This window comes from Schistocerca serialis, chromosome 2 (genome assembly GCF_023864345.2).
Source record: "Schistocerca serialis cubense isolate TAMUIC-IGC-003099 chromosome 2, iqSchSeri2.2, whole genome shotgun sequence".
Classification (NCBI taxonomy): Eukaryota; Metazoa; Arthropoda; class Insecta; order Orthoptera; family Acrididae; genus Schistocerca; species Schistocerca serialis.
In genome coordinates this window covers 977594855-977621116 of record NC_064639.1, presented here as the reverse complement: position 1 = coordinate 977621116, position 26262 = coordinate 977594855, and the positions used below count along the sequence as shown (strand labels likewise).

Below are 26262 nucleotides of genomic sequence, written 5' to 3'. Positions count from 1 at the left end.
ATTAGTTAAAAGAAAAAAAAACGAATTTAAGGAGGCAGAAGGCAAAACAAGAGAGGAAATAAAAAGATCCAGCTTGCTTCGTCACAAAGTCCCTGGATCGCCTGTGGTATGCTGGGGCTCGCCAGAAGTATGAGAGCCTCCATCCAGTATCATTACCTTCAACTTTTGCCTCTGTTAAATCCTTTCCACCTCCTACCTCTTCCTTACCACAGCCCCATCTCCCTCTCCTCTCCCCCTCCCCCTCCCCCTCCCCTGCAGTTCCCCTTTCCAGAAGCCACTCCCCCTCCCCAGCAGAAGTAGTGCCCCCCTTCCTCAGCACCACAGCTGATGGGGCTCACCCCTGGCGTCTCTCGTGCCAGAAGCCTCCTACCACAACTCGAACATGAGATGCTCCATCTGTGCATCCCAAGGTTGCCTGATCTCTGTGCTCTGATCCCCTCCACCTCTCAAAGAAAAGAAGAAGAAACATAAGTCCCAAGATAAGGTCTCCTCGATACCCCGGAGGTGCCATCTCCCCCTTCACAACCTGAGTCTGACATCTTGTTTTATGGATCTTACCCCATCTTTGTCAATGACAACCACTGATTGAGGGACGTGAGTCTTGCCACATGGCCATCCATTGGAATTGCAATGGATACTATCATCACCTACCAAAAATACAATGTCTTGTCTCATCCTATTCTGTGTTCTGTCATGCTCTTCAAGAAACACACTTCTGTGATGACCACTCTCCAACGTTTCATGGTTATTGGCCATTCTGTCAGAACCGTGCCAGCCCTGGGGTAGCATGTGGCAGGGTCTGCACTTTGGTTCGCTCTGATGTCATTAGTGACTGGATCCTCCTATGTACCAACCTGGAAGCAATAGTGGTTAGAGTGCAAACAACTCTGTCAATCACGATATGCTATGTCTACCTCCCTCCAGGTAGGCCACTTCCTTATTTTGAACTGTCTACCGTAATACATCAACGCCCACACCTGTGGCTCCTCCCTTGGGACTTCATTGGCCACCACCCACTGTGGGAGAGTGCCACTTCAACGGGTAGGGGTCTCCTAATTAACCAACTTATTACAGACGATTTGTGTGTGCTCAGTGATGGTTCCCCTACGCACTTCAGTGCCACTCATGCCACCTTTACGGCTATCGATCTCATGATCTCCTCCCCTGCTCTTTTGGCTTCCCTACATTGGTCTTCCCATGATGACCTTTGTGACAGTGACCACTTTCTGGTGATTCTATCATTCCCCTGCTGCTGCCAGGCAGACAGGCTCCCGCATTGCGTGTTCCGCAGGGCCAATTTGGCCTTTATACACATCTGCAGTGCACTTCAACACCTCCATCTTGCATTGCGTTGATGTGGTTGTGCAAGGCATCTCTGCCACTGTTCTTCATGCTGCTGGCACTGCTGTCCCCCTATCCACAGGACTCCCTTGTCATCAACCGGTACCGTGGTGGGCCAAGGATGTAGCAGAGGACTGCCGATGGGCGCTGCAGCAATTTAAATGACATTCTTCACAGATTAACATCCTCACTTTTAAGCATCTCCGTGCTAAGGCTCGTTACCTTATTAAGCAGAGTGAAAGGGAATGCTGGGAGCACTATGTTTCCTCCCTGGGGATATATGCCTCTTCACCGCACATTTGGTCCAAGCTGTGTACCCTTCTGGGCTGCCAGCGGTAGTCAACTGTCCAGGGTGCTGTGTGCACTGATCCTTTGGTCCTTGCAGAATGCCTTGTGGCATACTTTGCAATGGCATCGACATTCTCTTCCTATACTGCTACCTTTCTCCGGCAGAAACACCAAGTTTAACAGACCTCCCTTTGTTTTAGTGCACACCTGCTGAACCCTAAAATGAACCCATCACTGAATGGGAATTCCTGCAGGCTTTTACCTCTTTATGAGACATAGCCCCAGGCCCTGATCCATCCACACTCAGATGATCCAATACTTGGACATTCCGCAGAGGCAACTTCTCCTCAGGGTCTTCTTCTGCATTTGACTCATGAGTGCTTTCCCAGCACAATGGCGAGACAGTACAGTTATCCCCGTCCTTAAGCCTGGGAAGAACCCAACATCTCTTGACAGCTGCCGCCCAATTAGCCTTGTCGAATGTGCTTTGTAAAGTGCTCGAGAGGAGCTTCAGATTATGTTGGGTACTCGAATCTTGTGGCCTTTTGCCCCCATATCAGTGTGGCTTCCAGGCAGGCCGATCTCCAACTGATGATTTACTCAAATTGGAAACAGCAATTCGACAGGCTTTTGCTAACAGCCGGCACCTTGTCGCGGTCATCTTTTACTTACATAAGGCATATGACATGCCTTGGTGTCATAACATTTTAGTTACCCTCCATGACTGGGGCTTCCATGGCCCCCTTCTGACTATTATCACCAAGTTTTTATCTCACCAGCTCTTCCGGGTTCGAATTGGCACTTCACTCAGCACCCCTCGGATTCAGGAGAATGGTGTCCCACAGGGTTCTGTGCTAAATGTCACACTCTTCCTCATAGCCATCAATGGGCTTGTAACCTCTGTTGGGCCTGTGGTTACCCTGACGCCTTACATTGACGATTTTTGCATCTGGTGCAGCTCACACTCGATAGCATCTGCTGAGGACCAGTTCCAAGGCGCCATCTTGATGGGCCTCTGTGTGGGCCATCTCCCATGGCTTCCAGTTTTCTCCCTCCAAAACATGGGTTAAGCATTTTTGTTGTTGACCCACAGTACACCCCAACCCAGAATTTCATTTAGGCTACCAGCTCCTCGATGTACCACAATCCCAATTCTTGGGCCTTATTTTTGATAGAAAAGCTGACGTGGTTGCTCCATATTCACCACCTGAAGATTACATACATGCAGAAGCTTACTGCTCTCCGCCTCATGACCCACACAACTTGGGGTACAGACCGTACCACTCTTCTCCATCTTTACCATGCTCTGGTCTTGTTCAGACTAGATTATGGTTGTCAGGTTTATGGCTCAGTGACACCTTCCACTTTGCAACTACTCACCCTGTTCACCATTGTGGGGTGCGTGGCTATTGGTGCCTTTCACACTAGTCCCATTGACAGTCTCCTCACGGAAGCCGGGATTCCCCCTCTACAAATACGACAGAGCCAACTCCTGGTTTCTTACTCAGTCGTTATTCACCAATTCCCTGAACATCCCTTGTACACTATCCTGTTTCCAAATGAGGGATATCTCCCCTCTGACAACCGCCCATTGGTGGGATTGCTGGTTGGCATGCGTCTCACTTCCCTCTATCGAGGTCTACTTCTCCCCTAATTGGGATGCACCCCATGTCTGTCCTCCCATTCCCCCCATTGGATGGTGCCTAGACCACTGATTAGGACCGACCTATCCCGGGGTCCTAATGTCTGTGTCACACCTATGGTTTTCCAGCGTCTTGTATGTGCCATCCTTGCAGAGCTCCAGTCGATAAGGTGGGATATGCTTTCACATCTCCTACTGGCTTAAAAAACACCATTTATTTCCAGGATCATGTAGTGTATTCACAAGAGAGTTTCTAGCCATTCACAGAGCCCTCCCTTTTGTTTCTCAGGCCCCCCTCCACAACATTTTAATTTGTTCAGACTCGACGAGCAGCCTGCAGGCTATCAACTGATGCTATTTTTGTCTCCCTTTGGTTTCTGCTATCCATGACCTACTCTCTGCACTTGCCCATGCTGTGTACTCAGTTGTCTTTCTCTGGGTCCCAAGTCATGTGGGCATCCCAGGGAATGAACTGGCTGACAGTTTGCTTAGAGAAGCAGATACTTAACCCCAATTCCCTCTCATGATGCCCACTGCAGGTATGCGGATCTGCATTAGATCTCTCTTTCTGCTCCTCTCGGAAGGAGTCCACTGTTTTATGCTGTCTACGCATTGGTCATACCAGGCGCACCCATTGTTTCCTCCTGCATAACGAACCACCCCACAATGTGATTGAGGAGCCAGACTGACAGTATCCCAAATATTGGTAGAATGTCCCCTTTTTTGGCCCTTCATGCTAAGTATAGCTCTCCAAATTCCTTCATTTTAATTTTAGCAGACGATTCACAGATGGTTGAACTGGTCCTCAGTTTCCTCCATGAAAGTGGTTTTTATTTCCAGATATAAGGTTTTGCTGTACTCCTGGAACATGGGCAGTATGGTTGTTGTTGAGACCTCTCTTTGTCTTCTTGGTCAGGGACCCCATGGCCACTAGCCCATGGAAAGGCCCCCTTTTTCCAGTTTTTAGACTTGATCTCACTTTTTATGCCTTTTACTGTGTGTGTTTTAAGTTCATTATTTTATAATTTGACTCCCTTACTGGATCCGTCCACTTGTAGCAGATCCCCCTCCTGCTGCAACTTCGGAATCGTGAGGCTGATGACCTTGCCATTTAGTTCCATAAACTCTCTCAATTAATCAATCAATCAATCGAGCTTCACCTGGCCCTCCTCATTCCAATAAACCATGTTCTTTGATGTTGGCATCCACCTGAACGATGATTACGTCAGTGCTCCGTCCATCTCAAAGCTAACCATCACCAGCAGTACCTCCATTTTGACAGCTGCTCCCCCTTCCGTAAAGCCTAGCCAACCGTGGTCGTCACATCTGCAGTGACAAGCAGTCCCTCTCCAGATATCCTAAGGGTCTCACTGAGCCCTTCACAGACCGATACTACTCTCCCAAAATTTTACAGAAACTGATTTCCTGTGCCTTGTCTCTCTAGACACCTACAACCTCCCACAAGCACACCATGCAACCAAAAAGGTGTACTCCCTTGTTGACTCAGCACAACCCAGGTCTGGAGAAGCTGAATCACATTCTCCACCAGGGTTTTGACTGCTCCTCATCCTGCCTTGAAATAAGGTTTATCCTACCTACTATCTTTCCCCACCTCTCCCACAGTGATATTCCACCACCCACCAAACCTACGCAATATCCTCATCCGTCCCTACTCCATCCCTGATCCCAATCACTTGCCTCATGCTTTATATCCCTGCAATAGACTGCGATGCAAGACATGTCCCATACATCCTCCCACCATCTCCAGTCCAGTCACAGACATCTCATATCCCATCAGAGGCAGGGCTACCTGTGAAAGTTGTAATATGATTTAAAAACTAAGCTGCAACCACTATTATGCTTTCTACATGTGCATGACAACTGATAAGATGTCTGTCCACATGAATAGCCACTGATAAACTGTTTCCAAGAGACTTATGGATCACCCAGGTGCTGAACATGCTACCCAACACATTGTGCTTCACTTCAATGACCGCTTCACATCCTGCACCATCTTGATCGTTCCTTACAACACCAGCTTTCCTCAATTGCTCAGGTGGGAACTCTGAGCTTTCCTCAGTTGCAAAGGTGGGAAACTCTCCTAAGTCCCTAAAAACCCCCTGGCGTCAGCCTTCACTAGTGCTTGTCCTTTACCCACCTATCGCCAACTCTGCCCCCACTCATAAACAGTGCACAGCCTTCTATCCCGCCACCACATCCACTAGCCTTTTCCCTTCTCTACTCCCTGTTCCCCTCCCCCCTCCCCCCCCCCCCTCATACTCCCCACTCCCATCTGCACCTAGCAGTTCTAACATGCCCTCACCACATCCATGCACCCTCTCACAATTTTAAATTGGTAGAGTCATTTTGTTGTGCCTGTCTGCAACTCAATGTTTTCTCTATACGATGAGTAACAATCTATCCTTTTCATAATATTGTTGATAATTAGTATAAACTTTTATCTGAGATATATATTTATTTGCATATATCATAACTTAGACCCTTTTTGTCTCGAGTGCTATCTGAGGATGACTTATAAGTAGTCAGCACCACAGCGATATATATAGGGTGATTCAGTTAGTCTGTTCACCTCAGATTTTTCTGGTATTGTACAAGATATCATAATTCTGTTTTCATCCAGATGAGTTGTGAGGTAGGTCTCACTAAATAATGTATAGTCTCCTTTCATAGCTGTATTAATGGCAGATATATCAGTGTCAACTTCACTTTTTTTTTTTTTTTTTTTCAAAAGGATCAACGTTAATTTCTGCTCCTAGTACCGGAGTTCTAGAAAAGATGAATCCAACGATGTTTCACTCATCAGAATCTGATTACTAGTTTTGAAGTAATTCCAATATTTAGAACTTTGGATTTATTTGTTTTGAACATGACAGAAATTGCTATCTTTTTACAGAAATTCATGATTTCATACCTAAATTAGGAAATACATCACATCAGTTAAGGAGGAAACAGGATGTGGCCTCGGTTCCCTGAGACTGCAGTCATGTGTGTGTGTGTGTGTGTGTGTGTGTGTGTGGGCGCGCGCACCATCTATTTTTAACGAAGGCCCCTAAACATCTTTCTTTGTGGTAATCTCAAAGTCGAAGACCATGCACAAATTCTGATGACCCAAGAGGATTTCAAATCTCACACCGTTGCAATGTGTGCAGTGGCAGCGAAGAAATTTCTTCAGTACTTCCAGAATTCCTTGCACTAGCCACTGCAAACATGTGTTGCAATGGACAGTGAATAATCAAACACTTGATGACAAACTGGAATTTAAGGAAGAGTTTTTGACCACATCGGTATGTGATTTCCTTGTTGCTGCTGTTGCTAAAATAATTTTGCCTTGTAAGTGTGAATCATGACATTATGTTCAAGACACAAAGTTATGATTCAACAGTCATCAAACATCAATTTCCTGTTTTAAAAATCCATTCAGTTTTTGATGTGCATCTTTTTTTTTTTTCAAGTCTCTGACAGAAGCAAAAGCAGAACTGTAGTTATAGCTAAATGACAAATCATCCTTACACACCACATCCTTTGCCTTTCAGTGGTGTGTTGGTCCAACCACATGCATCCATGTGTGATTAGTAGGAGTCGTAAATTGAATTTTATCCACTATTCCACTTTTGTAAGTAGTCTGCTTTAGCGACGTCAAGTTGGAGCATACCACCAACATGACACAACAGTTCCGTATAACAAGATGAACTTCCATATAAGAAAACATTCGGTTTCATGTCAAAACAGATAAATCCTAAGTAAATATTTTAATTTCTCTGAAGCCACTAATTGGATTTTGAAGAGTGAATCATCTTTGAATCATCTCTTTTTATAGGTATGATACTAGCACTAGAAATTACTGTATGGTAGTTCCATTTGAAAAAGCAAAGTTGATATTGATATCTCTATATTTAATATGTCTGTGAAAAGAGACTATATGTCAATTGGTGAGGACATTTTACTAATTGTTTGGCTGAAAATGGAATTACGATATCTTAAGTGTTTCAGGCAATATCTGAGGTGAACAGCTTACCTGAATGATCTTGTACACTATGTGATCAAAAGTATCCAGACACACCCAAAAACATACGTTTTTCATATTAGCTTCATTGTGCTGCCACCTACTGCCAGTTCGATATCAGCAACCTCAGTAGTCATTAGACATCGTGAGAGAGCAGAATGGGGTGCTCCACGGGACTCAAGACTTCGAACATGGTCAGGTGACTGGGTGTCACTTCTGTCATATGTGTGTACGTGAGATTTCCACACTCCTAAACATCCCTAGGTCCACTGTTTCTGATGTGATAGTAAAGTGGAAACATGAAGGGACGTGTACAGTTCAAAAACATACAGACCGACCTCGTCTGTTGACTGACAGAGACCACCGACCATTGAAGAGAGTTGTAATGTGTAATAGGAAGACATATCCAGACCATCACACAGGAATTCCAAACTGCATCAGGATCCACTGCAAGTACTATGGCAGTTAGGCAGGAGGTGAGAAAACTTGGATTGCAGGGTCAAGTGGCTGCTCATAAGCCACACATCATGCCGGTAAATGCCAAATGACGCCTCACTTGGTGTAAGGAGCATAAACATTAGACAGTGAACAGTGGAAAAATTTAGTGTGGAGTGAAGAATCATGGTACACAATGTGGCGATCCAATGGCAGGGTGTTGGTATGGCGAATGCCTTGTGAACATCATCTGTCAGCGTGTGTAGTGCCAACAGTAAAATTAGGAGGCGGTGGTGTTATGTTGTGGTCGTGTTTTCCATGGAGGGGGCTTGCACCCCCTGTTGTTTTGCATGGCACTATTACAGCACAGGCCTACATTGATGTTTTAAGCACCTTCTTGCTTCCCACTGTTGAAGAGCAATTCAGGGATGGCAATTGCATCTTTCAGGATGATCGAGCACCTGTTCATAATGCACGTCCTGTGGCAGAGTGGTTACACGACAATAAGATCCCTGTAATGGACTGGCCTGTACAGCGTCCTGACGTGAATGCTATAGAACACCTTTGGAATGTTTTGGAATGCCGACTTCATGCCAGGTCTCACCGACCGACATCAATACCTCTCCTCAGTGCAGCACTCCATGAAGAATGGGCTACCATCCCACAAGAAACCTTCCAGCATCTGATTGAACATATGCCTGCAAGAGTGCAAGCTGTCATCAAGGCTAAGGGTGGGCCACCACCATATTGAATTCCAGCATTACTGACGGAGGACACCACAAACTTGTAAGTCATTTTCAGCCAGGTGTCCGGATACTTTTGATCACATAGTGTGTGACATGCACAAAAATGACTAAAACAAATTAGACTTTGCATAATGTGACATTTATTGTCTCTTCACAAGCCATGCTAATCGGAAATACAATAAGCGCTATAACTATCTCTGCTGTCACGAATGTTTCAGCAGTTACTGAGCTTGTATTTATTGCTTGTGTTCGTATACCATCAGCTGAAATTTTGGAATACTATGGTTTCTGTATATTTGCCAAGTTAATATCTGGATAGTTGCTTTGACAAAGCCGAAACAAATTTCCTTTCCTATTTAATTCTCAATGACCTAGTATTCCTTCTTCATTGGCCACAGAATCAAATAATAATAATAATAATAATAGCTGATCAGATCCGTGTAATAATAAAAAATAAAAAAAATAATAAAAAAAATTAAAAAATAAAAAAAATTAACAGGATACCCCAGTCAGAATTAGAAAACATCAAACAACAAGTACAAATACTGGAACAAAATAATGTGCAATCAGAAGAAGAAGAAAATACAGTAATGGACTCAAATATCCCAGAGCAAACAAACAAAGAACAACACGCACCAATTAAACAATCAGAGGAAAACGAAATCTTAAGACAGCCACCAGAACAAGCACAAATAGAACACGAAGTGACACAGATGTTAGATATAGAAGAAAAATTTCAGCTAACATATATAGAATACAAAGACACAAATACAGACATTAGACCATTCTTGCATAGACCATCAAATAACCCACAAGTCGAAACAACAATAAAAACTATCAACACAATCATACACAACAAAATAAATGAAAACATAACTATGGAAGAGTTACAACTACTGGTTTATATAGGAGCACTCACTACACTAAATATACACACTAGGCAGAGATCAGAACCAACCAACACACAGAAAAAACCCACAAAACCAGCATGGCAACACAGGCTACAGATCAAAATAGAAAAACTGAGAAAAGACATCGGACAGCTAACACAATTTATAAGAAATGAAATCTCGGAAAAAAAACGAAAAAGGTTAGGTAAAATCTCACAACAAGAAGCGACAGAGCAATTAGACGAAAAGAAGCAGAAATTACAAGCATTAGCCAAACGACTCAGGAGATACAAAAAAAGTGAAAATAGAAGGAAACAAAACCAAACATTCAACACAAACCAAAAGAAATTTTACCAGACAATAGATAACACACACATTAAAATAAACAATCCACCAAACATAACAGACATGGAACACTTCTGGAGCAACATATGGTCAAACCCGGTACAACATAACAGGCATGCACGATGGATACAAGCAGAAACAGACACATACAAGATGATACCACAAATGCCTGAAGTGATAATTTTGCAACATGAAGTCACCCAAGCAATTAATTCTACTCACAATTGGAAAGCCCCTGGAAATGATAAAATAGCAAATTTCTGGTTAAAGAAGTTCACCTCAACACATTCACATCTAACTAAATTATTTAACAGTTACATTGCAGACCCATACACATTCCGTGATACACTTACACACGGAATAACATATCTGAAACCTAAAGATCAAGCAGACACAGCGAACCCAGCTAAATATCGCCCCACAACATGCCTACCAACAATATACAAAATATTAACTTCAGTCATTACACAGAAATTAATGACACATACAACACAGAACAAAATTATAAATGAAGAACAAAAAGGCTGTTGCAAAGGAGCACGAGGATGTAAAGAGCAACTGATAATAGATGCAGAGGTGACATATCAAGCTAAAACTAAACAAAGGTCGGTACACTACGCATACATTGATTACCAAAAAGCTTTTGATAGTGTACCCCACTCATGGTTACTACAAATATTGGAAATATACAAAGTAGATCCTAAATTGATACAGTTCCTAAACAAAGTAATGAAAAATTGGAAAACCACACTTAATATCCAAACAAATTCAAATAATATCACATCACAGCCAATACAGATTAAGCGTGGAATATACCAAGGAGACTCATTAAGTCCTTTCTGGTTCTACCTTGCTCTGAACCCACTATCCAACATGCTAAATAATACAAATTATGGATACAATATTACTGGAACATACCCACACAAAATCACACATTTGCTATACATGGATGATCTAAAACTACTGGCAGCAACAAATCAACAACTCAACCAATTACTAAAGATAACAGAAGGATTCAGCAATGATATAAATATGGCTTTTGGAACAGACAAATGTAAGAAAAATAGCATAGTCAAGGGAAAACACACTAAACAAGAAGATTACATATTGGATAACCACAGCGACTGCATAGAAGCAATGGAAAAAACGGATGCCTATAAATATCTAGGATACAGACAAAAAATAGGAATAGATAATACAAATATTAAAGAAGAACTAAAAGAAAAATATAGACAAAGACTAACAAAAATACTGAAAACAGAATTGACAGCAAGAAACAAGACAAAAGCTATAAATACTTACACTATACCAATATTGACCTACTCATTTGGTGTAGTTAAATGGAGTAACACAGACCTAGAAGCACTCAATACACTTACACGATCACAATGCCACAAATATAGAATACATCACATACATTCAGCAACAGAAAGATTCACATTAAGCAGAAAGGAAGGAGGAAGGGGATTTATCGACATAAAAAACCTACATTATGGACAGGTAGACAATTTAAGAAAATTCTTTCTAGAACGAGCAAAAACTAGCAAAATACACAAGGCAATCACTCATATAAATACATCGGCTACACCACTGCAATTTCATAACCGCTTCTACAACCCTTTAGATCACATAACATCAACAGATACGAAGAAAGTAAATTGGAAAAAGAAAACACTTCATGGCAAGCACCCGTATCATCTAACACAGCCACACATCGATCAAGACGCATCCAACACATGGCTAAGAAAAGGCAATATATACAGTGAGACAAAAGGATTCATGATTGCAATACAGGATCAAACAATAAACACCAGGTATTACAGCAAGCATATTATTAAAGATCCCAATACCACAATGGATAAATGCAGACTTTGTAAACAACAAATAGAAACAGTAGATCACATCACAAGCGGATGTACAATACTAGCAAATACAGAATACCCCAGAAGACATGACAATGTCGCAAAAATAATACATCAACAGCTTGCCTTACAACATAAACTTTTAAAACAACACGTTCCTACATACAAGTATACACCACAAAATGTACTGGAGAATGATGAATACAAATTATACTGGAACAGAACCATTATAACAGATAAAACAATGCCACATAACAAACCTGACATCATACTCACCAATAAAAAGAAGAAATTAACACAACTAATCGAAATATCCATACCCAATAAAACAAATATACAAAAGAAAACAGGAGAAAAAATTGAAAAATACATCCAACTGGCAGAGGAAGTCAAAGACATGTGGCATCAGGATAAAGTTGACATCATACCAATTATACTATCAACTACAGGAGTCATACCACACAATATCCACCAGTACATCAATGCAATACAGCTACATCCAAACATATATATACAACTACAGAAATCCGTAATTATTGATACATGTTCAATTACCCGAAAGTTCCTAAATGCAATATAACACATACCGTATAGTTAAAAGGAAGTGACGCTTGATCAAGGTCCACGTCACTCCATTTTTAACCGGACTTAACGTCTGAGAAAGTGAAAGAGATAATAATAATAATAACAATAAAATTCAACTTTTCTTTCTCCTGACAAAAGATCTTTATTTTTTTTTTCTTCAGCTATATTTATTAGTATTTGATTTACAAACTGCTGATTCCAAAGCTAGATACCTTGATCCTGAGGCAACTTGACAGGATACATCAGTCATTCAAAATCTGCAGCCTTTTGCTGTCTCACACAAAATCAGCATGTACACCAACAAGAGGCCACATGTTTCACATGCAAAATGGAACTTAAAAGTGAAAACTGTTTCACAATATTTATGTATATTACAGAGTAACACCTGAAATGGTCTTCTAAATTTTCAGCAAATAGATCTCACTGACTCTCCACCACCAGTGCACAAAACTGTTGCTCTGAAGAACAGTGGATGTTCCGGGTCATCACACAACAGGAGAGAAATATCTTCTCCTCGGCAACATTCTCCAATACCAGGTTACTGTGCAACCACATCTGTCACAGAGTGCCACCAGGAGGCTTTGCCAAACAAGCGACGTCGGCGGTCGTCTCCTCCAAAACTGGCTGCCATTTTTGGACTGAGTGGGAAGAGTGAAGAGAACAGACGAGAATGCCCTATAGTACCTACAGTCGCCAGAATATCAGCTAAGGCACCAGCACGAGAACCTGTGGTAACCGCACCCAGCATACCAGAACCTCATGTCAAAATGGAGGATCCAGACTACATAGATGATTCTCGAACTTCTGCCAACCGGGGCCAGTTATCAGGTGGGGCAGTTCTGGAAAGTGATACTTGTTCAAACTTGGAACAGTTTGTAGTTGCTAAAACTGAAGGAGATTCATCACTTGCTGTGAATGTGGACCCTCCCGATGCTCTAGATGTGTATGGCAGTAGCTCACAGGATGTGGACGCCACATCAGACAGCTTACCTACAGGAGAACTTCGTAAGTATATTCTGTACTGTAACACTTTATTTTATTTTATTTTTATTTTTAATTTCGTATTTACCAACTAGGATCATGTAACAACCTCAATTCCTCTTCTTTTGTTGTTTTCTATTTTCCCAGTGCTCCTTCATCTTCTCCCCATGTTGACCTTCCCTCTCTTCTGACCATGTTGCTCCCAATTTCTTATTTCTTCTGCATTGAAACCTCCGAAATTTAATATTTTATTCTTAAAAAGATTTCTATCTGGTATTTCCAATTATTTTATTTTCTTTCTTTCTAGCTCTTTCCTTATTTCTTGAATCCATGCTATTGTTGATTTCTTCTTCCAGAAATACAGCTTGTTCTCATTCATTTGGTAGAGGTATCCAAAAAACATTAATTTTCTTTAAACCATTAGGTCTGATATTTTCTCTACATTTTTGGAGACCTCTTCATTACTTCTCATTTTCCAGCCATCTGTAGTTTATATTGAACCTATTATTTTTCTATCTATCTATCTATGTATCTTTCAAGTACTTCTATTATGTCCAGCATATAGTTCATTGTTAGGTATTCACATCCATATATTCATTCTGGTCACACCACCGTGGTATAGCGTTTTAGTTTTGTTTTCCTAGGTATGAATTTCTTACTGTAAATATTCTTTGTCAATCCATATGCTCTCTGTCCATTTTGTTAACTCTTGCATCTACTACAAATTTTTCTAGTCAGTTCTATTATGTAGTTTCTCCAAGATATTTGAGTTTATTTACACGCTCTATATTTTACCTATTTGTGTTTCTATGAATTTTTGTGCATTTTTTTTTGTGTTTGACATCAGTTTTGTTTTTTTCTGGTGAAATTTTGAGTGCAGTTCTATTTGCTGTTTCTACCAGAAGATTTATTAGAATAAGTGTGTCTGTCAGATTTTTGGAAAGTATTGTGAAATTGTCGGCAAAAGCCAGGCAGTTTTCCTTGATTCCATTTGTTTACCTTCCTAGAATTACTGGTTCAACTCTGTGATACTTTAACTCCAAATTCCAGATCCTCACATAGTTTTCTAAAATGCAGTTAAACAGTAAATGTAATACGGCATCCCCCTGTCGAACACCGGTTTTTATTTCAAATGGCTGAGCTACTTCTCCCATAAATTTCACTTTAGGTATTGTATTTGTAAGAGTTTTATGAATTACATGTGCTAATTTTGCTTTAACAGCAAATTCTCTAATGATTTTAACTGTTGTTTCAACGTCTACTGAATCAAATACTTTTTTGAAATCAATTATGATACTATTACAGGTTTGCTGGTTAATAGTTTACGGCGAATTATTGATTTAAGTTAAAAATCTATTCTGTGCAAGATCTTCCCTTTCGAAAATCTCCCTGATGTTCTCTCAATTGTTTATCTAATTTCTGCAACTCTGTGAAGGAGAATTTTTGACAATATCTTTTACGTCACTGGCAGAAGCGACATTCCTCTGTAATTGTTGGAATTTTGTTTTTTCCATTTTATGTAGTGGCTGGATTAACATCATTTCCCACTCTTCTCGAATCTCTTCAGTTTTGCAGTTGTTCTCAAAAATACTTTATTTATTTATTGACTTTTTAAAAAAATAATGGACGTAAAGTTTGTTGGTACAGTGAATAAAGTGTCAACAAGTTTCAGGAAGGAATAATATTGTACTTTTCTTGAGCTCAGAAGTAGTATGGCATTCTGCACATAAGTAATTAAATTCAATGTTATCCATTTTTTGAGAGCGAGGTAGTGGTTGTTATACTTTAACAGTAATAATTATTTCCACTCAACCACTTTAATTGTGCTTGATACAATTCAACTACTTGTTTCAAGAGACAGTGTATCATCAGGTTGTTGACACTCAGGCTGTGGCATTCATTAAATAAAAAATAAGATTACCAAACATGTTCACTTGATCCTACTGATGGTGTCCAGAGGTAATTGTGATCTGTAACACCCATAGTGCAATGTGTTTTTTATTTTGTTTAATGAGTGGCACAAACTGAGCGTCAACAACATGATTAGAGTATTGTCTCTTGAAATGCATAATTGAATTGTATCAGGTACTATTAAAGTAGTTAAATGAAGATAATTATAACTGGCTTATTAAGTTAATCTATTCATGTATACCATGTTACTGGCAAAGAGCTTCATTGGGCACACTGCTTTTAAGTGCAACGTTTATTTCAATCAATACCTCATAAATACTTCTTGCCCCATGGTCATGTCATAGCAACAGCAAGTCAACATTCCACAAGGCCCTGGAAAAGGAGTGATGAGTGACAGGTAGTGAGTAGTAGGTTCAGAAGCATACCTAATCCACAAGCAGACAATTAATGTTGTAAATAGCTGACTACTGTGTGTGTACCCACATAAACCTGCAGGCAAGGTCTTTACTGTTAACAACTAGCATACAGTAAGTACTAGTTAAAGCCTTAAGTTCTTAGCTTTTTTATGACCCCTAGAAAGAAACTCATGGATATCAACCAAGAAGTGGTTATGGGCTACTGATAATGATTGTCTGTTGAAGTTTTTGCGATCATTAACTTTTATAATTGTTAAATGACATAAAAGCTATGTCTCGCAGTTAAAGATGACAAAAATGTTGAATGAAGGTCTTTTTAATCAATGATATTAAGTGAAACTGTGTAATAAGCACATTTGCAATCTTGCTGACTAAGTATCAGGCATTATGCCCAACTTCGGCACCAAAATTAGAAATATTCCCTGTGTAAGATGCATCACATATTTAAGTTTAATCACATACCTTCAAAAATATATCAGCCAAGTCTGCAGTTACAAGCACAGCCATTACCCAATAAGAAAACTTGTAACTAGAAAACAATATTGAGTGTGTTGTTAAGTATAGTATGCATGTGATGTGATGAAACAAACATGGAATATAATGCCAGTGTCAGACAAGTGATGTGTTGTTCAAAGAATACTTGCATGCTGTCATTACAAACAGAACTCGCTTCAAATGAGAGATTGTTACACGTAATCACTAGCATGTAATCAAGCTGTCAGCGTACCTAAACCACAACAGCACACACAGCTGTTATAATTTGCATACAGAAACCTGCAGGTAATATCTTTACTGTTTACTACTAACATAGAGTGAGTGCCAATTAAATCCATAATCTGCCTGACATGAGAGGACTGTAGCGCAGAGATGTATAATTCTACACTCATCTCATAAATTAAGGATAATGCTGATACTTGGTGAAACAACACTCTGGTGGGCAGTTTGCGGGTTTAAATCACCTCAGGGTATGACCGTGCGGTGCATTTGACCTGCGGTCATCACACGGTCGCACTGGCAGCAGTCCACATTCACAGAGGTGTGTTGGTGCTTGTCAGAGTACGGTGCAGCGAATAAGTGTGTAGACATTTTCAGACCTGCTAATGGCGACTGTGTGTTGAAAATGGCTCAAAGAACATACATTGATGACATTATGAGGGGTAGCCTACTAGGGTGACTGGAGGCTCGTCAAACACAGCATGTCGTAGCACGGGCCCTCCATGTGCCACAAAGTGTGATCTCAAGATTATGGCAACGATTCCAGAAAACAGGAAACATGTCCAGGCACTACAGTATGGGACGTCCGCAATGTGCAACACCACAAGAAGACCGATATCTCACCATCAGTGCCCGCAGACGGCCATAGGGTACTCCAGATAGCCTTGCTCAGGACCTTACTGCAGCCACTGGAACAGTTGTCTCCAGACACACAGTCTACAGATGACTGAACAGACTTGGTTTATTCACCCAGAGACCTGCAAGGTGCATTCCACTGACCCCTGGTCACAGGAGAGCCCGTAAAGCCTGGTGTCAAGAACATGGTACATGGTCATTGGAACAGTGGTCCCAGGTTATGTTCACGGATGAGTCCAGGTATAGTCTGAACAGTGATTCTCGCTGGGTTTTTATCTGGCGTGAACCAGGAACTAGATACCAACCCCTTAATGTCCTTGAAAGGCATCTGTATGGAGGTTGTGGACTGATGGTGTGGGGTGGGATTAAGATTGGTGCACGTACTGTGGGGTGGGATTAAGATTGGTGCATGTACACCCCTACATGTCTTTGACAGATGAACTGTAACAGGTCAGGTGTATTGGGACATCATTTTGCACCAGTATGTCTGCCTTTTCAGGGGTGCAGTGGGTCCCACCTTCCTCCTGATGTATGATGACACACGGACCCATCAAGCTGCCATCATGGAGGAGTACCTTGAAACAGAAGATATCAGGTGAATGGAGTGGCCTGCCTGTTCTCCAGACCTAAACCCCATTGAGTACATCTGGGATGCTCTCGATCAATGTATCGCTGCATGTCTTTCAAACACCTAGGACACTTCAGGAGCTCTGACAGGCACTGGTGCAAGAATGGGAGGCTATACCCCAGCAGCTGCTCAACCAACTGATCCAGAATATGCCAACTGGATGTGCAGCCTGTGTACGTGTGCATGGCGATCATATCCCATATTGATGTCAGGGTACATGTGCAGGAAACAGTGACGTTTTGCAGCACATGTGTTTCGGGACGGTTTTCTCAACTTATCACCAATACCGTGGACTTTAGGTCTGTGTCATGTGTGTTCCCTATGTACCTATGCTATTAGTGCCAGTTTTGTGTAGTGCCATGTTGTGTGGCAGCACATCTGCAATTATCCTTAATTTATGAACATGAGTGTAGTACACAAAGCTTTGTCATTGTTAATGCATTCCTATATATTGTGTTACTTGCTGGTTGTGCATATTACATGTCTTCAGTCAGTAATATTATATAAAAAATTACTTTCATTCAACATGTTCCAGCTGCTGAGAACAAGTGTTTAAAAAATTGTGTGACAAATATTCTTGTCAGTTGCACAAAATCAGTATTTATTTATTTATTATAAGTGAAGCATTACCTACATAACAGAAGTGTTCAATTTTAGTGCATTGTAAAGACATTATGATAATCATTATAAGCAACTAAAGGATAAATTACTACTTACCATATTGAGAAGATACTGAGTTGCAGACAGACACCATGAAAAGATTGCTGTATGTTTAAGCTTCCGCCCAAAAGGCCTTCTTCTGGAGCAGAAAACACACACACACACACACACACATATGCATGACCACTGTGGTCCAACTGCTGACTGAAACTGCTCTTGATGGGGGCAGAAGTCTGTGGTGAGGGTAAGTAGCAAAACAGGGTAGGGGTGGTGGAATGTGTAGCACTGGATGTGGGAGCATGCAGGGATGTCGTGGATAAAGAGTAGGACTGTTAGGAGCAGTTGGGAGGTTTGTGGCAAGGGGAGGGGGTGGAGCCAGAAATTGAGAAGTGGTTATGTTAACGGAATAGAAGGCTGTGTAGTGCTGGAGTGAGAGCAGGGAAGGGGATAGGTAGGTGGTGGACAAAGGCTAATGAAGGTTGAGGCCAGAGGGGAATGCAGGATATACTGCAGGGACAGTTCCCACCTGAGCAGTTCAGAAAATCTCCTGTTGGAAGGAAGGATTGAGATGCTACATACAGACTGTGAAGCAGTCATTGAAGTGAAGCACACTGTGATGGGCAGCGTGTTCAGCAATTGGGTGGTGCAGCTGTCTCTTGGCCTCAGTTTATCGGTGTCCATTCATGTGGACAGACAGCTTGTTAGTTGTTATGCTCACATAGAGGGCAGCACAGTGGTTGCAGCTTAGTTCACGAGTCACGACTACTTTCACATTTAGCCCTGCCTTTGATGGGCTAGGAGAAGCTTGTGAGTAGAATAGAGAAGGTGATCATGGGAGAATGTATGGGACAGGTCTTTCAGGGATATGAGCACAAGGTGAGGGGTTGGGAGCAGGATGAAGTAGGTATGGACAAGGATATTGCGTAGATTTGATAGGTGGCGGAACGCCACTATGTGAGTGTTGGGAAGGATAGTTGGTAGGATGTTCCTCATTTCAAGGCATGAAGGGAAGTAGTCGAAACCCTGATGGAGAATGTAATTTAGCTCTCCTGTCCTGGCGCTATTGAATAATGAGAGAAGTACAGAAGTGCTACTTTGTGGTCAGACAGTTGGTGTGTGGGAAGTGGCAGGGAACTGGAGAGTCAAGGCATGTGAGATACATTTCTGTGCAAAGTTGGAAGTGTAATTTTGGTCTGTAAAGACCTCAGTGAGATCCTGGATATATTTGGACAATGACTGCTCGTCACTGCAGATGTGATAACCATAGTGGCTAGGCTGTGTGGAAAGGACTTCTTTGTATGGAATGGGTGGCAGCTGTCGAAATGGAAGTACAAGCATATGGAATAAGTTCACAGATATGTGTGTGGCTCGAAGACTTCTTAAATAATAGAACCCAGTATGTTTTCCTTGATGGTGAGTGTTCATCAGAGACAAGGGTATCCTCAGGACTGATAGGAGCACTGTTGTTATCTATATAAATAAATGATTTGGCAGACAAGGTAGGCAGCAATCTGGTTCTTTGCTGATGACGCTGTGGTGCATGGTAAGGTGTCAAAGTTGAGTGACTGTAGGAAGATACAAGGTGACTTAGACAAAATTTACAGTTGACATAATGAATGGCAGCTAGCCCTAAATGTGGAAAAATGTAAGTAACATTCAGATGCAGTATTACTAGTGTCTCAACATAGTCAATTCATTTAAATATCTGGATGTAATGTTGAAAAGCGATATGGGGTGGAATGAGCATGTGAGAACTATGGTAGGGAAGGTAAATGGTCAATTTCAATTTACTGGGAGAATTTTAGGAAAGAGTGGTTCACCTGTAAAGGAGACTGCACATAGGACGTTGGCATGACCTATTCTTGAGTACTTGTCGAGTGTTTTGGGATCCGTACCAGGTTGAATTGAAGAAAGACATTGAAGCAATGTTATGGAGATGCTTCAGGAACTCAAATGGGGATCCCTGAACGGAAGGCAATGCTCTTTTTGAGAAACACTAGTGAGAAAATTTAGATAACCAGCATTTGAAGCTGACTGCTGAATGATTCTACTGCTGCCAACACACTCTGCACATAAAGACTACAAAGATAAGACATGCATAAATTAGGGCTCATACGGAAGCATATAGACAGTTGTTTTTCCCTCGCTCTGTTTGCGAGTCAAACAGAAATGGAAATGACAAGTAGTGGTACAGGGTACCCATCGCCATGCACTTACAGTGGCTTGCGTAAAATCTATGTAGATGTAGACGTAGCTGTAGATTGCTGGTTGTTGGTAGTTTTGATATGGATGAAGCTACTGGTATAACCATCCTTGAGGTGGAGGTCAACATCAAGAAATGTGGCTTGATGGGTTGAGGAGGACCAGGTGAAGCAAATGAAGAGAAAATGTCAAGGTTCTGGAGGAATGTATGTAGATTGTCACCCTCAGTCCATACCACGAAGATGTCATAAGTGAATCTGAATCAGGTGAGGGGTATAGGAATACTTAGTGGTTAGGAAGGTTCTCTCTGGGTAGCCCAGATAGGAGGTTTTAGGTTTTGAGATAATTGAGCATTCGGAAGAGATAGTGTCCAATAACAGCAAGGCCATGCTCATTGTGGATGTTAGTATAGAGGGAGGTGGTATCATCAGTGACGAACAGAGTGCTATGTGGTAAAGGAACAGAAAGTATGGAGAGTTGGTGGAGGAAATTGTTGGTATCATTTATATAAGAGGTAAGGTTAGGGATAATAGGCTGAAGGTGTTGGTTCACAGGAGCAGAGCAGAGATTTTCCCAGTGGGGATGCAGTAATTGGCCACAAAGGGGCATCCTGGGCAGTTGGATGTATGATCTGTAGGAAATATGTAGAAAGTAGGAGTGTGGGGAGCAGTGGGGAGTGAGTGAGAGAGTGGGGAATGTTGGTGAAGCAAGATTTTAGGTTAAAAAATTCTGGAACATTAACAGGGGTTATTTGGGGGCAATGGGGTTGGATCACAGTTGACTGGAGGAGTCAACTGTGACAGGCAGGGTGCAATGCTGGTTTCAGTGAGTCTGATTTGTAGGGATGGTGGTGTAAAATTGTTTCAACTGTAGGGAGTGGGGAAAAGGAGAGACTGTCTTTAACGTGTTCAGCTTGATTTAATTTAGAAGTGGGACAAAAAATATGGCCTTTGGAAAGGACTGATACTTCTGCCAAATTAAGGCCTTTGTAGGAAATTTTCATGACTGTTTTGATTCTGGATTCTGTATAGTGCTGAGAGGGAGTTTCTGAGGGCTTTGTAGAGGTGGTGGATAGTAATAGTCCAAGGCTTGAGTAGGAGGTGAACACATTGGAGAATTTTTTTGATGTGGTGTTGTACATGTTGCTCTAGTTCCTGGAAGGCAAGAGTTTCAGTGTGAGAGATGGGATGCAGGAATTTGGGATTGCAGAGCAAGAGAATTTACATATAGAGGTCATTGTGGAAGGAGAGACTGCAGCTGGAGATGGGTAATTTGGTGGTCAGGCCATTCGGGGGGGATTCCATTAGCTAGGCAACAAGGTAGAAACAGTATGTGGGACTGGGTTCTGACTAGGGATAGGAAGACATTCCTGCATTGGCACATATGGAAGGACCATGACTCCACAGTGGAGGATAAAAAAGGCACAGAAATACGTAAAATATGTGGGAAAAACTCACAAAATGGATGGAATTAATGAAGTATGGGTAAGAAGGTGAAACTAGTGGGAACAGGATTGATACTGAAAGGCAAAAACAAAGTAAAGTCAACATGAAAACACAATGAGATCAAAGAAAAAAAAATGAAAAGATGATAACAGTGGGATGCAGATCAGCAGTCGGATATGTCTGAAGAGAGGGGATAGCTGGTGTAAATGTGTTAGTTGTGGTTAGCAGGTGCATGCTGGAATAAGGGAAGGAGGGGGAATTTATTAATATCAAGGTTCAAAAAGTTCATGTGGCAAAGGAAGGTATGGGAAATAATGTGCAACAGTGAGGGATGAAGTGTGATCAGTTTGAAGGTCTATACCCAGAGAAAGAATGCAGAACATGAGATGCTGCACCAACAATCCGCATGGTTACATAGCAGTGTGTTGGGTGTGGACCAGATGACCAGACTATTGATACAGTGTGACTTATACAGCAGAGCATGTGCAGTTTGGAAGGTGACAGATAAGACACGGGAAATAAGAGGATGGACACTGAGTTAAGTAAGGCATTAGAGAATACTAATAATGTAAAAGAATACAGGGTTGTGGGATGAAAGAAAAACCATTAAACATAATCAAATAATGGAATGTCTGGGATGGAATAACAACGATATTATCAAAAGGATCTCGCCATATAGAGGAGACACTGAGTCACAGACAGGCACAATGAAAAAATTGATATGCTTTAAACTTTCATTCTTCCTGCCAGTGCAGTTATTCTTAGAGATTCATTTTGATCACACTTCCTCCACACACTCATGTATTTTTGCATGTTATTTTCAATACCTTCCTCTGCCACACGAAATTCATATACCTAAACCTTACCAAATCCCCCCCACCCTCTATCTACTCTGCATCCCACTATTATCATATCTTCGTTTATGTTTCTCTTTGATCTCATTTTGTTTTCATGTCAGTTTTAGTTCACTTTTGCCTTTCACTACCGGTCCTACTCCCTCAGCTCTCACCTTTCCTCCAAAACTGCATCATTTCTGTGAGTTTTCCCCAAATACTTTTACACATTTTTATGCATTTATTATCCTCCATTGTGGATCTTTGCTCCTTCTATCAACATAAATACAGGAAAGTTTTCCTATTTCTAGCCAGTACCCAGTCCCACATAATGTTTCTGTGTTGTGTAGCTTGTGGAATCCCCACCAAATGGCCTGACAATCAAATTGCCTATCTCCAGCTGCAACCGCTCCTTCCATAATGACCTCTATCTGTTCAAATTCTGTCAGTCCATAGCCTTCACCAACGTAGTCCTGCAGAACCATGTAAATCAAGCCCACGCCTCCTTCCAGTGCCTCCTGCCCATCTGTGAAATTCTCTTGCTCTGCAGTCCCAAATTTCTGCATCCCATCTCTCTCATTGAAACTCTATCCCCCAGGAACTAGAGCAGCATGCACAATGTAGCCTGAAAAAACTCACCAACCCAATCACCTCCTACTCTGCTTTGAACTATATAATCACCTCCTTTAGTACATTGTCACTGTTGATGTCACCTCCCTCTGCACTAACATCCCAAATGCCCATGGCCTTGCTATTATTCAACATTATCTTTTCCCGACACGTGACTATTTCCAAACCTAACATCTCCATCCAGGTCACCAGGACCAAGTATATCTTCACCCACAATTATTTTTCCTTTGGAGGCATCACCTACAAACAACTCCATATTATAACAGTGATCACCTGGATTGGCATCATCCTATGCCAACTATTTGTGGGCTATCGAGAGGAATCCTTTCTAATCACCTAGAACCCTCATATACCTAACCTGATTCAGATTCACTGATGACATCTTTCTGGTCTGGACTGAGGGTGACAACCTATCCATCTACATCTACATCGATATTCTGCAAATCACATTTAAGTGTCTGGCAGAGGGTTCATCAAACCACCTTCACAATTCTGTATTATTCCAATCTCGTATAGCATGTGGAAAGAGTGAACACCTATATCTTTCCGTATGAATTCTGATTTCCCTTATTTTAACTTGGTGATCATTCCTCCCTATGTAAGTCTGTGTCAACAAAATATTTTTGCATTCAGAGGAGAAAGTTGGTGATTGGAATTTCATGAGAAGATTTCGTCGCAACGAAATAATGCAGTGAAGTTTTGCTACTTCTGATTGTACATTATCTATGTTAACCTGCGTATTCTTTTACATTACCTATAAATTATTCTGAGTTTCTCCGATTCCGGATATCTCCTGTCCATATGTGCGTGTTAGTGTTTCAAATTTTTCTTCCACTATACCCTTTTAATTTCTCACTCATATCGAGAACTGAAGTTTGTACTTGTTCGTTAATTTTCCTATCCACTTCCATGGAGATTTGCGAAATCTGCTGTGTGAACTTCGTGTCCAGATTATTGAGTTCCGTGCGCAAATTTTTTACCTTGCCTGAAATGTGTGTCATGTCTGCTTTCATATCTGTTTGTATTGTGTCTAAACTTGCCATCTTTGAATTGATTGTGTTCGTGTCTGCTTGTATTGTTTCTAAACTCAACATTTTTGGATTTACTGTGTTCAAGTCTGTTTTCATTGCATTCATGTCTGTTTGTATTCCTATTAAGTCTCGAAATAAGGCTTGCATATCTTCCCTAGTCACTGCTGTCCTACGCCTGTCAGCATCTGCGCCTTTACTACACGTGCTACTTTCATTTAAAATATTCCTTTGCCTTGAGGTGTCATTCATTTCGTGTATTGTAATCAACGTATTGCTTATAATGAAATGTTCTGTATTCACGGACGTCGAATGCAACAATGGCATGTTGCACCCAGCATCCAAATAATGGCTACTTGACAGTTCCAAATCACTTACTGTTAACATTTTGCAAATGCAAGTGTACTATTTGTACATTGGCATTTTGACTTTGAAATGACATTTCCTTATTGCTTTGTCCATCCATTATAGAAGTCTTTACGCCTCTGCAGTTACCAAAATTAATATTTTCTCTGCTTGAATTTTACTTCCGCGCTATTTCTCACGCAACAGAATGCATATATAGCTACATGTAATTGTAATCTCAATTGTTGTTCACTCCATATGCTTTTGATTCTGATAAAGAAATGTCATTCTCTCTACTTGATTACAATTGTGTTAACCTCTGAAGCTTTAGGTTCTGGATTTTAGGAAATAAGTGCTTGGATTTTCTAATAGGTCTACTAGGAATGCATTTTCTACATGCATTGCGCGGTCCTACCTTTTTGTTGTCTTGTAACTGGTACTTCCGTCTATTGTAGTTTTAGTTGTCCACGCTTGGTATTGTTGTCTTCTTCCTTCTAATTTATTTATTATTTCTTTTTCTTTCAGTTAGTATTTTTCAAGTGTTACATCATCATCTCCGTCATGTCATCAGCGGTTATTAACATACATGTATTTTCATTGTCTTAACAACACTAGTACTCACAGTTCTGCCCACTACGTATCGTGCCTGTCACTTGTCGCCACTTTATAATATAATAAAAAATATTGAGATATATGGAATTAGATATATGGAATTAATGGGATTAATTCTTCAGTGCTCTGACAAGCGCAATAAGCTCGGCTGTGCCTGTAAATGAGTTCATGTTAGTTCTGCACAGACGAAATAGTCTTTCTCTTGCTATAGATTTATGCTTACATACGATCGCCGTATCCACCTACAAAATCTTGGCCATTTCCATGATATGGTAATCGGACCTTCGTGATAACTATGAAGTACACAGGTGGGCTCCAATTCTTCTTATCGTAGTACTACTTGGAATAATAACTCAATTTTTCACTAATGAAATACGAATGTATTAATTCTTTTACACAATCAAAAATACAGACTTTTCACTTATTCTCATAATCAAAATGGCTATCACCAAATATGCTCTAAAATAACATGTGTCTACCCTCATTCATTAGCAGAGACAGAGTCCTTCCTCTGACCAGGAACAGGAAAAACATCTTATGTTTTTTAACATTTGAAAATAAAAAATACGTGACAGTAGGCGCAGGCTCAATGCTGGGCTACCGTTTCACCTTTTCTCTTTGCCTTTAAAGAAAACATAAAAGCAAGAAATGCAGAACGTACATCACACCACATCTTTTGAGTGAATTGACTTAGAAGCTTAAATTTTTACACTGCCAAGGGGCCATAAACCTTAGTATGTGGGATAAATTTTAACTTGATATGTCTACCAATTATTGTGAGAAAATAGTTTATAACAAGTCAGACAGACAACAAAGTGATTATATAAGGATTCAGTTTTCACCAGTTAAGGCACAGAACCCCAAAAAATATCATATATGTCAGTTCTACCCCATCAAGTTTGGTCAAAGTCGTAATTTATGAACTCACACAGAGCTAATCCTGTTTTCTTATTATTTTTAGCTCATATTCTTGTGAAAGCTGGTCCATCTGAGGAGAAACAAAATGAAGATATGCGACGGCGTAAGTATACTTATTTTCTTGCAAATTTAGTGCTGTGTTTTA

At 40.9% G+C, this 26262-nt stretch overlaps 1 protein-coding gene across 5 annotated transcripts in view; it reads left to right on the top strand.

The window, feature by feature from the left end:
• The window catches only part of LOC126458391 (protein abrupt-like), a 67015-nt gene that overhangs the window by 32615 nt on the left and 8138 nt on the right, over window positions 1–26262 (top strand). For all 5 annotated transcript variants that reach the window (XM_050095399.1, XM_050095396.1, XM_050095397.1 and 2 more), the window contains 2 exons: window positions 12569–13163; window positions 26161–26220. In XM_050095399.1, the coding sequence (XP_049951356.1) occupies window positions 12569–13163; window positions 26161–26220 (655 nt within the window). The remainder of the gene's footprint in view (window positions 1–12568; window positions 13164–26160; window positions 26221–26262) is intronic.